The sequence below is a fragment of the Diceros bicornis genome, chromosome 19 (genome assembly GCF_020826845.1).
Source record: "Diceros bicornis minor isolate mBicDic1 chromosome 19, mDicBic1.mat.cur, whole genome shotgun sequence".
NCBI lineage: Eukaryota > Metazoa > Chordata > Mammalia > Perissodactyla > Rhinocerotidae > Diceros > Diceros bicornis.
In genome coordinates this window covers 30,333,359-30,347,300 of record NC_080758.1, presented here as the reverse complement: position 1 = coordinate 30,347,300, position 13,942 = coordinate 30,333,359, and the positions used below count along the sequence as shown (strand labels likewise).

Sequence of the window (13,942 nt, the reverse complement as noted above, 5' to 3'; positions counted from 1 at the left end):
ACATAATGCCTTCGAGAAACTTGCAAGTGTTGCACATATAAATAATTCATTCTTATTGCTGAGTGGTACTTACTTGTAATGGATGCACCACAGTTTGTTTAACCATTCAGTTATTATTGAGCATTTTGGATGTGTCCCAGTTTTTGCTATTACAAAGAAAGCTGCTATAAACATTCATTCGTGGGTTTTTGTGTGGACGTTAGTTTTCATTTCTCTGAAAAAAATGCCTGGGAGCGTAATTGCGGGTCGTATAACCCACTTCCTCTCCTGAAAGAAGTCAGGAAATGACTCTTTTTGTTGACAGGAGGAAGCATTATTTCTGCTAGGCCTGTCCATGTCTCTCTGAAAATAGAAGATGAGTAACTCCTCAATTGTAGCTGCCTTCTCTGCCTGATTCCTGTTTCACAATCTAGAAGTAGGAACTGTCTAGAATCTGGAAGAAGGTTGCTGTCACAGCCACGTCACCCTGTCATTGGCGCTTGCTCTTATATGACTGGAGGCTGGCCTTACCTCCTCTCCACAGAGCACAGAGGTCAGGGTTCTCCCCAGCACACACACTGGGACAGAGCAGGCTCCTCAGGCCTCCAGGATGCCCATCCCTGCCTCCCGGCCCCTCCCCCCTCCTCCTTGCCTGCTGCTGACTCTACTGCTGGGACTCACAGGTGAGCATTCCTTGGTGTAGTAGCCCTTCCCTCTGCCCCTGGACTTTTAGGGCCTTCAGGTAAATATGGGTACAGCCCAATGCTACCACAGGTGGCCCAGGACCAGGCACCATCTGAGAGCATGAAATCAGGGATCTGAGTGATTTCTCTGTGGATCTATCACCTGCAACTGGTCACCAGAGGCGTCGAAACAGATGCTGCTTCAAACAGCAACAAGGACAATTTTGTGTGTATTAACTCGTCTAATCCTCACAGCAACCCTGTGTGATAACTATGATGATTATCCCTGATTTACTGATGGGGAAACTGAGGCAGAGTTTGAGATGCCCAGTGTTATCTACCTAAGGCAGTGGAGCAGCCGGTATTCAAGCCCAGGCCGACCAGCTCCAGAGTTCATTCCTTTTTGTGAGGGGAACTAGCCCTGAGCTAACATCCGATGCCAATCCTCTCCTTTTTTCCTTGAGGATGATAGGCCTGAGCTAACATCTGTGCCCATCTTCCTCTACTTTATATGGGACACCGCCATAGCATGGCTTAACAAGCGGTGCGTCTGTGCGCACCCGGGATCCAAACGCGAACCCCGGGCCGCCGAAGTGGAGCATGCACTTAACCGCTTGCGCCACTGGGCCAGCCCCCAGAGTTCATTCCTTTAACCACGTTATGCTGCTCGGCATCTCAGTGGAGGCTGATTGCAGAAAAATCAGAAAGTACAGAGAAGCAAACAGAAGAAGAATCATCATCATCACGCCCCTGAGAGATCACCAGAGTTCCACTTCTGCTGTGTGTACTCGCAAATCTTTTTTAATGATGTGTTGGGTGCTTCCTATGTGTCAATTGTTTTCCTGAGTTAATATATATAACATATGTTATGATTTCATTTAATCCTCCAAACAACCTTGTATACTAGTGCTAAGCCACACTTTTATAACTATTTGTGAATGCATGTATTTATGTCTGTGTGCATGTGTATGAGTTGGTGTGAGGAAGTACATATACACACACACACACGCGATTTTTGAAAAAACTTTCCTTATTGATTTCTTCAAATCATTTTCAGTCTATATGAGATACACATTGAACAGATGTTTAACTTTCCCCATCTGTCAGCCAACATCGCTCCTTTTCTACTTCTGTAAATTTAACCCTTACCCTCCCCAAACTCTTCAGAGAAGGAAACCTTCCCTATTTGTATGTTACTATCTTGGAGTCCTTCTTCCATGCTGGGTAGAGGTGAGGAGGAGAGACGAGGATAAAGATACAGAGACTCCTGCCTATCTGATCTGTACTATAACTATATTCATATCCATATTCATATCCATATCTTTATCCATATTCATATTCTATCATGTAATGTCAGCTGAAGCCTCCATGCCCCAGGAATCTAATGAGTAATCACTATAATTTCTTGAACACTCCCCATGTCCAGACACTGTTGGAAATGCCTAGAGCCGTTATCTAATGTGATCATTACATCCAAGGTAGATACTCTTGTCACCTCTACCTTACAGAAAGAAAACGGAAGCAGAGAGAGGTTCAGGGTCTCTCAATGGTAAATGGCAGAGCTATGATTTGAACTCAGGCAGTGGAGCTCATGGGTCTCATCATAACCCCACCTCCATCCTATGAGATTTCTGCAGTTTCTGCAACTGAGTATTGGGAAGGATGGGGTGTGGGGAAGTGGGTTTGTGGTTTTCTTCTCCTGGGCTCTTCTGCTTCCTGCGTATATGCAATTTACTTTTGTTTTTCACCAAGTCATCTACTTGGGAAACCGAGTTTCTGACAGAATTTCCATAAAGATTAACCACTTTAAATAGACTTCAGGGTCCCAGGGAGGCGTCACACTGGGCAATTCACACATCATACAAATATTAATTGGATACCTACAATGTGCGATGAGCTTACATGGGAACTTGGGGTGCATTGGTGAATGAAAGAGACAAAGTAGTTGTCCTCATGGAGTTTATATCTTAGTGGGGAATTTACAGTAACAATAGACATAATAAGTGAATAATGTAGTGCAGTAGAACGTGATAAGTGTTAAGGAAAAAATTAAAGTATAGCTGGATAACAGAATTGGGAGTCTCTGTTGGGTGGGATGTATTTTAAACAGGTAGTCAGGGTGGGCATCCCTGAAAAGGGGAAATTTAAGCAAAGAGAAAAAGAATGCGCAGAAGTCAGCCATGTGGTGATCTGGGGGAAGAGCCTTTCTGACAGGGAACAGCATGTGCAAAGGCCCTAAGAGTAGGATCTCCCTGCTGTGTTCAAGGATTTGGGCTTTTGCTCTGAGTGGCGTGGCTGTCATTGCAAGGTTTTGAAGAGAGAACTGACATGAGTTTTACATTATTCTAGCATTTGGTTGAGAACAGACTACAACAGGACTAGATAGAAGCAACTAAGAGCATTTAAGAGGTCATTGCCTTCATGCAAAGAAGAAGAAGTGGCTTGCGCCAGGACAGTAGCTAGTAGAGGTAGTGGAAAGAGGCCAGATTTTGGATGCGTGCTGGAGTGGAGCTAACAGGATTTCCTGATGCATAGGATTGGGATGGGACAGGAAGACTCCTAGGATTTGGGGCCTGAGCATCTGGAAGAGTAATGGTGCCTCAGCTGAGATACAGAGGGCTGTGGGGGACATTCAGGAGTTCAGTTTGGGACATGTTAACTACAGACTTTATTTCAATCCAAGGAACATGGCCATGGTGGTTGCACATACAAGTCCAGAGTTCAGGGTAAAGGTCTCAGCCAGAGATGTAGCTATGGGAGTTAGAGATACACAAATGGCAGAGGTTTTGCCATTCCATGGCTCCTTTCGACCCTCTGCTCCCTCTTCTCTCCTCCCTCCTCTATTCCTTCCATTTCTCCCTCCAAGATTCATTCATATTTCTCCCCATTTTTGTCTTAGCAGTTCCCATCTTCGTCTGCAGACTTAAAAACCCAAACCACCTGAAGTTCTGGGCCCACCAAAGGACCTGCCCTGAGTAGCATGTGCTTCCTTAGGAGGCAGGTTTGGTTACAAACAGTGCTTAGTGGTGGGTTTTACCAGCTCACACTCTGCAAAGCTGAACACAAATTTTCTCCCTGAGAAGTAGCTAAGAAACAGAAAAGATCACAGCATTTATTTGTGGCGCCACAACAGCCTGCTCCTCTGATTGATATCCCTGCCACCAGAATTGATGCCTGTGTTTTAGGACACTTCAAACAAGAAGGAATGCTTTTCTATTTCTCTGTATATCCAGAAACTGGCTAGTCCCTGAGGCAGTGAAATGGAACTGGAAAGTCTTGCCCCTGCAGTTCAGTGATTGGTCCAAAGGTGACTCGTGTCCCTTCAACATAACTCATTGTCCAAACACAGTCAACCACCCACAGTTCTTTTCAAAACACAAGTTTGAAGTCTGCTGCTTCCTTGCTTGCTCCCACGGCTCTATCTCCCCGTTCAAGTGCAGGTTTCTCTAATCTATCAGCCTTTGCAAGCACACGTTTTATCTGTTTCCTTGAGTCATTTAGTCCAATTCAAAGCTCTACATGGGACTATCACCTTGTTTTAGTACATATTTTTGATTGTGGTAAAATATACATAACAGAAAACCTCCTATTTTAACCATTTTTGAGGATACAATTCAGTGGCGTGAAGTACGTTCACAATGTTGTGAAACAAGCTCCACCATACATTTCTAGAACCTTTTCAACATCCTAAGCAGAAATTCTGTTCCCATTCAACAGAAAATCCCCTTTCCTTCCCCCCTGCCCCTAGCCCCTGATAACCTTTGATCTACTTTTTGTATCTAGGCAATTCTCTGTTCCAGGTATTTTATATAAGTGGAATCATATATTTGTCTTTTTCTATCTCGCTTATTTCACTTACCATAATATTTTCAAGGTCCATCTTGTTATAGGACATTTCAAAACGTCATTGCTTCTTAAGGCTGAATTACTTTACTTAACACATATATGTATATATACCATATTTTGTTTATCTATTCATTTATTGATGGAAATTTGGGTTGTTTCTACTACATTTTGGCTATTGTGAATAATGCTGCTATGGACATTGAAGAACATGTGTCTAAGTCTCAGCTTTTGATATATTGGGGTATATACCTAAGAGGGGAATTATTGTGTCCATATGGTAAATTCTATATTAAACTTTTTAAGAAACTGCCACTGGTTTCCACGGTGGCTGCACCATTTTATATCCCTACCAGCAAGGCACAAGTGTTTCAATTTCTCCACATCTTTGCCAACACTTATTTTCTGTTTTTTATTTTGTTTTTGATAAAAGCCGTCCCAAGAGTTGTGAAGGAGTATCTCATAGTGTTTTGATTTGCATTTTTCTAATGACTAGTGTTGTTGAACATCTTTTCATGTGCTTACTGACCATCTGTATATCTTCTTTGGAGAAATGTCTATTCAAGTCCTCTGTCCATTTTTTAATTGTATTGTCTGTCTTTTTGTTGTTGAATTGTAGGAGTTCTTTAGGTATTCTGGATATTAATCCCTTATGAGATATATGCTTTGCAAACATTTTCTCCCAGTCTGTGAGTCCTTTTTTCACTGTCTTGATAGTGTCCTCTGTGCACAAAAGTTTTTAATTTTGATGAAATCCAATTTACATATTTTTTTGTTGTTGCCTGTATGTTTGGTGTCATATCCAAGAAATCATTGGCAAATCCAATGTCCTGAAGGGTTTTACTATTGTTTTTTCTCAGAATTTTATAGTTTAACTCTTATATGTAGTCTTTTATCCATTTTGAGTTCTTTTGTGTATCTGGTGTCAAGTAAATGTCCAACTTCATTCTTCTGCATGTAGATATCCAGTTTTCCCAGCATCATTTGTTGAAAACACTGTCCTTTCCCCATTGAGTGGTCTTGGCACCCTTGCTGAAAATCACTTGACCATATATGTGACGGTTTATTTAAGGGTTCCTATTCTATTCCATTGGTCCCTATATCTGTTCTAATGTCAGTACTACACTATGTTGATTATTGTAGCTTTGTGGAAAGTTTTTAAATCAGGAAGTGTGAGTCCTCCAAATATGCTCTTCTTTTTCAAGGTTGTTTGGTGATTCAGATTCCCCTGAGATTTCATATGACTTTCAGAATGGGCTTTTCTATTTCTCCAAAAGATATTTCTGCCATTGAGATTTACACAGGGATTGTATTGAATCCGTAGATTGTTTTATGTAATATTCAATACTCATCTTAACAATATGAACTCTTCCAATCCGTGAACACAGGATCTTTTTCCATTCATTTATGTCTTGTTTAATTTCTTTCAGCAATGTTTTCTACTTGTCAGTGTACAAGTCTTTCATCTCCATGGTTAAATTTTGATGCTATTGTAAATGAAATTGTTTGCTTGATTTCATTTTTGGATTGTACATCACTAGTGTATAGAAATGCAGCTGATTTTTGTCTGTTGATTTTGTATCCTGCCACTTTGCTGAATTCGTTTATTAGCTCCATTAGTTTGTGTGTGTGTGTATAATCTTTAGAGTTGTTACATATAAAATCATGTCATGCGCAAACAGAGATAGTTTCACTTCTTCCTTTCCCATTAGAATGTCTTTTTACAATTTTTCTTGCCTAACTGCTTTTTCTGGAACTTCCAGGATTGTGTTGAATAGAAGTGGTGAAAGTGGGCATCCTTGTCTTGTTTCTGATCTTAGGGGAAAACCTTTCAAACTTTCTCCACCTTGTATGATGTTAGCTGTGGGTTTTTCATATATGACTTTATCATTTTGTGCGTTTCCATCTATTTCTAGTTTATTGATTGTTTTTATCTGAACAATGTTGATTTTTGTCAAATGCTTTTTGTACATCAAATAAGATGATCATGTGAGTTTTTTTCTCTTCATTCTATTAACATGGTACATTACATTGTTTGATTTTCATATGTTGAATCATCCTTGCGTTCCAGGAATAAATCCCACTTGGTCATAGTGTACAATTTTTTCACATGCTGTTAAATTTGGTTTTCTAATATTTCATTGTGGATTGTTGCATAAATTTTCATAAGAGATATTGGTCTGTAGTTTTTTAAGTGCATTTGTCTGGCTTTGGTATTAGGATAATGCTGGCCTGTATATGAGTCTAGAATGACTCTGAATAAGATAGGAACACTTCTTTCCTCTTCAATTCTTTGGAAGAATTTGAAGAGGATTAGTGTTAGTTCTTTTTCAAATGTTTGGTAAAATTCACCAGTGAAGCCTAGTGGTTGTGAGCTTTTCTTTGTTGGGACATTTTTTATTATTGATTTCACTCTCCTTCCTAGTTATAGGTCTATTCAGATTTTCTATTTCTTCATGATGCAGTCTTGGTAAGTTGTGTTTCTAGGAATTTACCCATTTTATCTAGGTTATCCAATTTATTGGTGTACAGTTTTTCACAGTACTCTGTTATAATCTCTTTTATTTCCGTAAAATTATAGTAGTGTCCTTTAATTTGATTTTAGTTATTCGGGTCTTCTCTCTGTTTTTCTTAGTCAATCTAGCTAAAGGTTTCTCAATTTTGTTGATTTTTTTGAAGAACCACTCTCGGTTTTGTTGATTTTCTCTGTTGTTTGTCTATTCACATTTTATTTATCTCTGCACTAATCTTTATTATTTCCTTCCTTCTGCTACCTTTGGATTTTGTAATTATTTTGCAATTCTTTTTCTAATTTCTGAAGGTGTATAGTTAAGTTATTGATTTATGATCTTTCCTCTTTCTAAATGTCTGCCTTTACAGCTGTACATTTCCCTCTAGCCCTGCTTCCACTGCATCTCATAACTTTTGGTATCTTGTGTTTTGCTTTCATTTGCCTCAAGGTATTCTCTAATTTCCCTTGTGATTTCTTCTTTGACTTATTGATTTTTCAAGAGTACGTTTTTTGATTTCTGTATATTTATGAATATTCCATTTATCCTTCTGTTATTGATTTCTAGTATTATTTTTCAAACTATTTCTCCAGAGCACTGCTTGAATGGCCCTTCTTCCAAATTCCAGTGAGTTGCCTTGTCCTTCACCTTGTGAGACAATGGCACACACTTAGGTTTCTATTATGGCAAATGGTTTCTGAAAGTTAGGAGACATGTGTGTGGGAGACAGAACATTGGCCCCTCAAAGAGGCCCATGTCCTAATACCCAGAACTTGTCAATATTTTACTTTATCTCGCAAAAGAGATTCTGCGGGGGTGATTAAGTTATGACGTTTGATATGGGGAGATTTTCTTTGATTTTCAAGGTCAGCCCAATGCAATCACAAGGGTCCTTATAAGAAGGAGGCAGGAAAGTCAAAGATTGACAAGGACAAGTGACAATGGAAACAAGAGCCTGGAGTGACAGGAGTAACACAAGCAATAGGAGTAATAGGAAGTAACATGAGTAATAGGAACCATGGGAAAAGGAATGTGGCAGCATCTAGAATTCGGAGGGCAAGGAACAGAGCTTCCAGAAGAAATGCAGCTTGGCTGACCCCTGGATTATATCCCTGTAACAGCAGTTGTGGACTTCTGATCTCCATAATGACAAGTCAATAAATTTCTGTTGTTTTAAACCACAACGTTTTGGGTAATTTGTTACAGCAGGAGTAGGAAACTATAAAACATGATTATGCTGTGGAAAGTAATCCCAGGAACTTGAAACAACGTTTTACTTCTTATTTAATCTACATGTTCATTGTGTGTTGGGAGCTCTGCCATCACTGCCACTCAAGTATCCAGGCTGATGGAGCAGACCCATCACGAGCATGTGGAAGAGGGAAATGGAAGAGGGAAGTTGATCCGTAGAGGTTCTTGCAGTGAAATGCGTATCCCACAAAATTCCTTCATCACTTCTACTGCAACCCAGTGGTCTAAAATACTTTCATGGTCCCACCCAACGCCAAGGTCCAGAAGTGCAACCCTCCATGAGGCCAGAAATTGGACATCCAGAAATATTTGGTGAAGCACGAAACTCCCAGAGAAGGCTCAGGCACTCAGACCCACACTCTGCCGCGTCGCTGAACCTCTCTGTGCCTCAGTTCACCATCTGGGGTAGTCTCACATGACAGGCTCGTTGTGAGGGTTACATGAGGTTTGGTCTTTGCAACGTGCTGAGCTCAAGGCACACTCATTGTGTGCGCTCAGTCAGAGAAAGCTGCTGTTGACAAACACTTGAGAAAACCCACAAGATCACATAAGGATGAATAAATAATGGGTCTGTTCCCCTCCAGGAGTGGCAGGTGAGGAGCTGCAGGTGATTCAGCCTGAGAAGTCAGTGTCTGTTGCAGCTGGAGAGGTGGCCACTCTGCGCTGCACCATGACCTCCCTGCTCCCCGTGGGGCCCACTCAGTGGTTCAGGGGGACAGGGCCAGGCCGGGAGTTAATCTACAGTTTCAAAGGAGGACACTTCCCCCGAGTAGAAAATGTTGCAGACACCACAAAGAGAAACAGCACAGACTATTCCATCCGCATCAGTAACATCACCCCAGCAGACACTGGTATCTACTACTGTGTGAAGTTCCAGAAAGGGAGCCCTGATGACGTGGAGTTTAAGTCTGGACCAGGCACCCAGCTCACCGTGAGTGGTGAGTACAGCGTGGGCCTCCTTCATCCCCTGGTGTGTGACAACAAGTCAATGATAACGCCCCCCATTCTTTGAGAAACAAGAATCAGGTGCAGCTGTGGGTGCTTATGTTCATGATCTGATTTCACCCCCTTCCACAGATCGGGAAAGTTGAGGCCTGGAGAGGTCGTGCTAGTTCCTCAAGGCCCCACAGCTGGTAAATGGGGGGAAATGTCTGAACCCCCATCTGCCTGGCTCCACAGCCCTTGCCTTTTCCATCCCATCCAGCCCTTTGTTCCAGGGAGGAGGGAACTGAAAGTCTGAGTGACTCGCCCAGTCACAGGGCCAGACCTCGCCCCTGCCCCCAGAGAGTGCCCCTCAATGTGGCCGAGTCTTCCTTTACAAAGCACTTACTGAGCACCTACTGTCTGCCGTGCTCTGCTCTGTGCTGTGGAAGCAGCAGTGGACACAGCAGGCAAAGGCTCTTCTCCCAGGAGGCTCACGTCCTCTTCCCTTCCTGTGAGGAGAAATCCAGGCAGGGCAGGGAGGGAGAACGTGTGTTTCTTCATCTCATCCTCAGAAACATCACACTGAGAGGAATCCCTAAGAGGCCCAGACTCTCTGTTTGCTCTGACAGCCCAGCTGAAGGAGAGGCGCACAGGTTGGGTGTTTGCTGTGTGTCTTTCCAGAAAACCCTCAAGTGATTCAGAGACCAACTCACACAGTCACTGAAGGCTCCCGGCAGAGCTGGGTCATCTCAGAATGTCCCTCACCCAGGGAAGAGGTTCCCCATGTGACTGACTTAGGGGTTCACTGTTGAGGCAGCAAAGAAATTCGTTTAAGGTTTTCTGCCAGATGCCCCGGATCCTGAATCCTGAAATGTCTTGCACAGGAAGGACTTTCAGACCCATCAAGCCCAATGCCCCATGTACAGATGGGGAGCCTGAGGCCAAGAGATGATGGGGGGTGTGCCCACAGTCACATGGCCAGTGTGTAAGGGGATCATATCAGAACCTGGATCTGATTCCAAGCAGGCTCCTTCCTGTGCTGACATTGCACACTCTTTCGATGGCAGAGGCTGGCCCATAGTAAATGCTAGATAAAAGCTCGCTGCACAAAACCACTGAACAGGGGGCCAGGATTTCTCCTTTGTGTCAGTTTTCCAAAGGTTCAGAAAGCTCCTCACATTCAGACCCTGAGGCCCAAGGTGATTGGGAACCTCTCCCAACCTTCAGCCACATCACCCCCAATCAAGCAATCCATGTCAGCACTAGAGCTGCCCGTTGTTTCCACAGCTGCATAACATCCATCGTATGGAGATAGCACATTCATTCTACAGTCTTCCATTGATGGATACAAAGTTGTTCCCAACGTTGGGATATTACACCAGTGCTGCACCACTCTACTCCAGTGGGAGATGCCCACTGGAGGTGGCATTGCTCAGTCAGTGGGTGTGTGTATTTTAATTTGTTGGATATTGACAAATTTCCTGCATAGGCAGGGCAGGAATTGAGTTTCCCCACAACCTACCCCCTTCCTCAGAGTTCACCAATGGAAACCTGTGTGTCTTCCTCTGTAAGATGAGGATGATGACTCACCCTTCCGGCACTATTAGAAGGATTAAAAAATACTATATGTGGGGGCCGGCCTGGTGGCGCAAGTGGTTTAGTGCACGTGCTCCACTGTGGTGGCTCAGGGTTCGCTGGTTCGGATCCTTGGCGCGCACCGACGCACCACTTGTCAAGCCATGCTGTGGCGGCATCCCATATAAAGTGGATGAAGATGGGCACGGATGTTAGCCCAGGGCCAATATTCCTCAGCAAAAAAAAGAGGAGGATTGGCAGATGTTAGCACAGGGCTGATCTCCTCACAAAAAAAAAATAAAAATACTATATGTGAAGGTTCTTAACAGCGTCACACACTTATGGTCAGTGATATAACCACAATCACGTTTATTGTTTATAAATTCTCCTTTTCTAGCCAAACCCTCTCCCCCCGTGGTATCAGGCCCCACGGCGAGGGTCCCACCTGAGCAGACAGTGACCTTCACCTGCGAGTCCTATGGCTTCTCCCCTAGAAACATCACCCTGAAGTGGTTCAAAAATGGGAATGAGCTCTCAGCCTCCCAGACCAACGTGGACCCAGAAGGAGACGGAGTTTCCTACAGCATCTCCAGCACAGCCAAGGTGGTGCTGGCCCCGGGGGATGTTCGCTCCCAGGTCATCTGCGAGGTGGCCCACGTCACCCTTCAGGGGGACCCTCCTCTTCGTGGGACGGCCAACTTGTCTGAGACCCTCCGAGGTAGATGCCCCTCACCCCAGCCCAAGCCCCCACCTGCCCCCAAGCCCGCTCCTCCCCCCGCTGTTTGCTCCAGGCCTGGATTTCCTGGAATCTAGTTCCTGAACATCCTTCCCAATCACCAGGCACCTGGATATGCTGGTCACTCACCTGTTCTAATGGCAGCTGCCAGGTGAACACCTGCCATGTGCCGAGCTCTGTGCTAGGTCGTGTCGTCCACTTTACCAATAGCAGCTCCAATTACTGAGCACCTACTCTAAGCCCAGCCCCTACCTGCTTGGTGATTTCATTTATTTTGCCACAGTTATTATGCTCCCACTGTATGCCAGGGGCTGTGCTTATGACTATAAAAGAGCTACCAGTCCCTGAGCACCTACTGTGAGCCTGGCACTGTGCTTTGTGATTTCATTCATATGCAGAGAATACTCTCATTGTTTGAGTGCCTGCTGCATGCCTAGCAATGTCCTGGGTGATTCCCATCTGTGGTGGGAGCTAAGTTACGGAGCCCTCTTCTGTGATCTGTCTGTTCCATAAGGTCAGAGCTTCTGCCCTGTGCTGTTTCAGTTCCGCCCACCTTGGAGGTTTCCCAACACCCCACGGCAGGGAACCTGGAGACCGTCACCTGTCAGGTGAACAAGTTCTACCCCCGGCACCTAAAGCTGACCTGGTTGGAGAATGGCAACGTGTCCCGAACAGAAATGGCCTCGACACTCATAGAGAACAAGGATGGGACCTTTAACTGGATGAGCTGGCTTCTGGTGAACTCATCTGCCCACAGGCAGGACGTGGTGCTCACCTGCCAAGTGGAGCATGATGGGCAGCCGGCGGTCACCAAACACCATACCCTGGAGGCCTCTGCCCACCAGAAGGAGCAGGACACAGGTGGAACCCCTGGTGAGGCCTCCCCTCCTACTGACCTGATTCCACATCTTTTTATTTATGTTAAAAGTAGTAATTCATGCTTATCATAGAATAATCTAAAAGTCTATAAATATAAAGTAGAACTTGGAAGTAAGCTGCCCTCCCCCAAATCCCACACTCCAAGGGTCATCCCTGGTAAGATTTTGGTACATATCTTTGTAGATCTTTCTTTTTTTTTTTTGTGGAAGACTACTCCTGAGCTAACATCTGCCAATCTTCCTCCATTTATATATGGGTTGCCACCACAGCATGGCTGATGACTGGTGTAGTTCTGTGCCTGGGATCTGAACTCATGAACCCAGGCCGCCAAGCAGAGTGCACCTAATTCAACCACTACGCCACAGGGCTGGCCCCAATACAGGTCTTTTGACATAAATATACATTAGAGAAAGAAGTAGGCAAGGAGGTAGCTCATCCTCTTCATAGCATCCTGCCTCCTGCTTTCTTCACCTAACAATGATTAGATCACCATCCATGTCAGCCCACCTCCATCCTCCTTGCCATTTCTAACCTCTGCCTAGTCTCTTTTCCATCCTAGACTTTTCCATCCACTTCAGTAATGTCACCCCAGCACACGCCTGCACCTCCTACTCTGTGAAATTCTGGAAAAAGATCCCTGAGGACATGGGGTGTGAGTCTGGACCAGTCACCTTGGTGACCCTGAGTGGTCACAGTACAGGCCTCCTTTGTTCCCTGATTTGTGACAATGGATCAGCAATAATCACAACCACCAGGGCACCTTTAGTATACGCAAATTCCAGTTCCTCTATGATCTCCTTTCCTGCTTCAACCACCCTGAGAGTTTGGAGTTTTACAGAAGAGACTTGGGGAGCAATGGGGGCGATATTGTTGAAAACATTTTGCCATTAGACCAGGTCATTGGACTAAACTAATCATGGTGATTCTGAGACTCTGATGACAGGGACCACCAGCCTGTACAGGACATATGTGCTAATTAGAGACACGTTCCCCTCAGCTGGCCATTGTCCCAAAGACCTACAGAGTCCCTCTTTCTATGAAGAAAATATGTCTTATTTCTCTCTCAGGTAACATCAGAAGGGAGTCGAGTCAGGTTTCCAGGAGTCTTTACGCCAGAAGACGATTCAAAGGGCCTGTCCCTTCCCACATGCCCTGTGGTGTTGTCCTCATCTGCTGGGTCCACCCAGGACACTGCGTGTCCACGACCTTGCCTGGTAGAAAAGAGAAGATAGGAAATTATCTAATTTCCCTTAAAACAAAAGACATAACTGAAGTTGCATAATTGTGTCCACTAATAACTTAGTCTTGCAGGCACATCCAGGTGCAAATGGAGTTCACTACTGTGTGGTCATATGATTAAAGACATTGGTTTTTCTAGAAAACCAATACCATTACACGCTTAATACAATTAACAATAATTCCTTAATACCATCTAAAATGGAGTATATATTCACATTTTCCCAAATTTCTTTTATAGCTGTTTTTGTCTCCCAACATTGGTTTTAATTCATCCATAAATGCTTGGTAGAATATTCCTGTGAAACCCTCTGGACCTGGAGAAT

The 13,942-nt window shown here is 44.0% G+C and overlaps 1 protein-coding gene across 1 annotated transcript in view; it reads left to right on the top strand.

Moving 5' to 3' along the window:
* The first annotated feature begins 589 nt into the window (after window positions 1-589).
* Window positions 590-13,942, top strand: part of LOC131418594 (signal-regulatory protein beta-1-like) — a 172,624-nt gene continuing 159,271 nt past the window's right edge. The window contains exons 1-4 of the mRNA XM_058563057.1: window positions 590-662; window positions 8,851-9,204; window positions 11,163-11,483; window positions 12,045-12,374. Of these exons, the coding sequence (XP_058419040.1) occupies window positions 590-662; window positions 8,851-9,204; window positions 11,163-11,483; window positions 12,045-12,374 (1,078 nt within the window). The remainder of the gene's footprint in view (window positions 663-8,850; window positions 9,205-11,162; window positions 11,484-12,044; window positions 12,375-13,942) is intronic.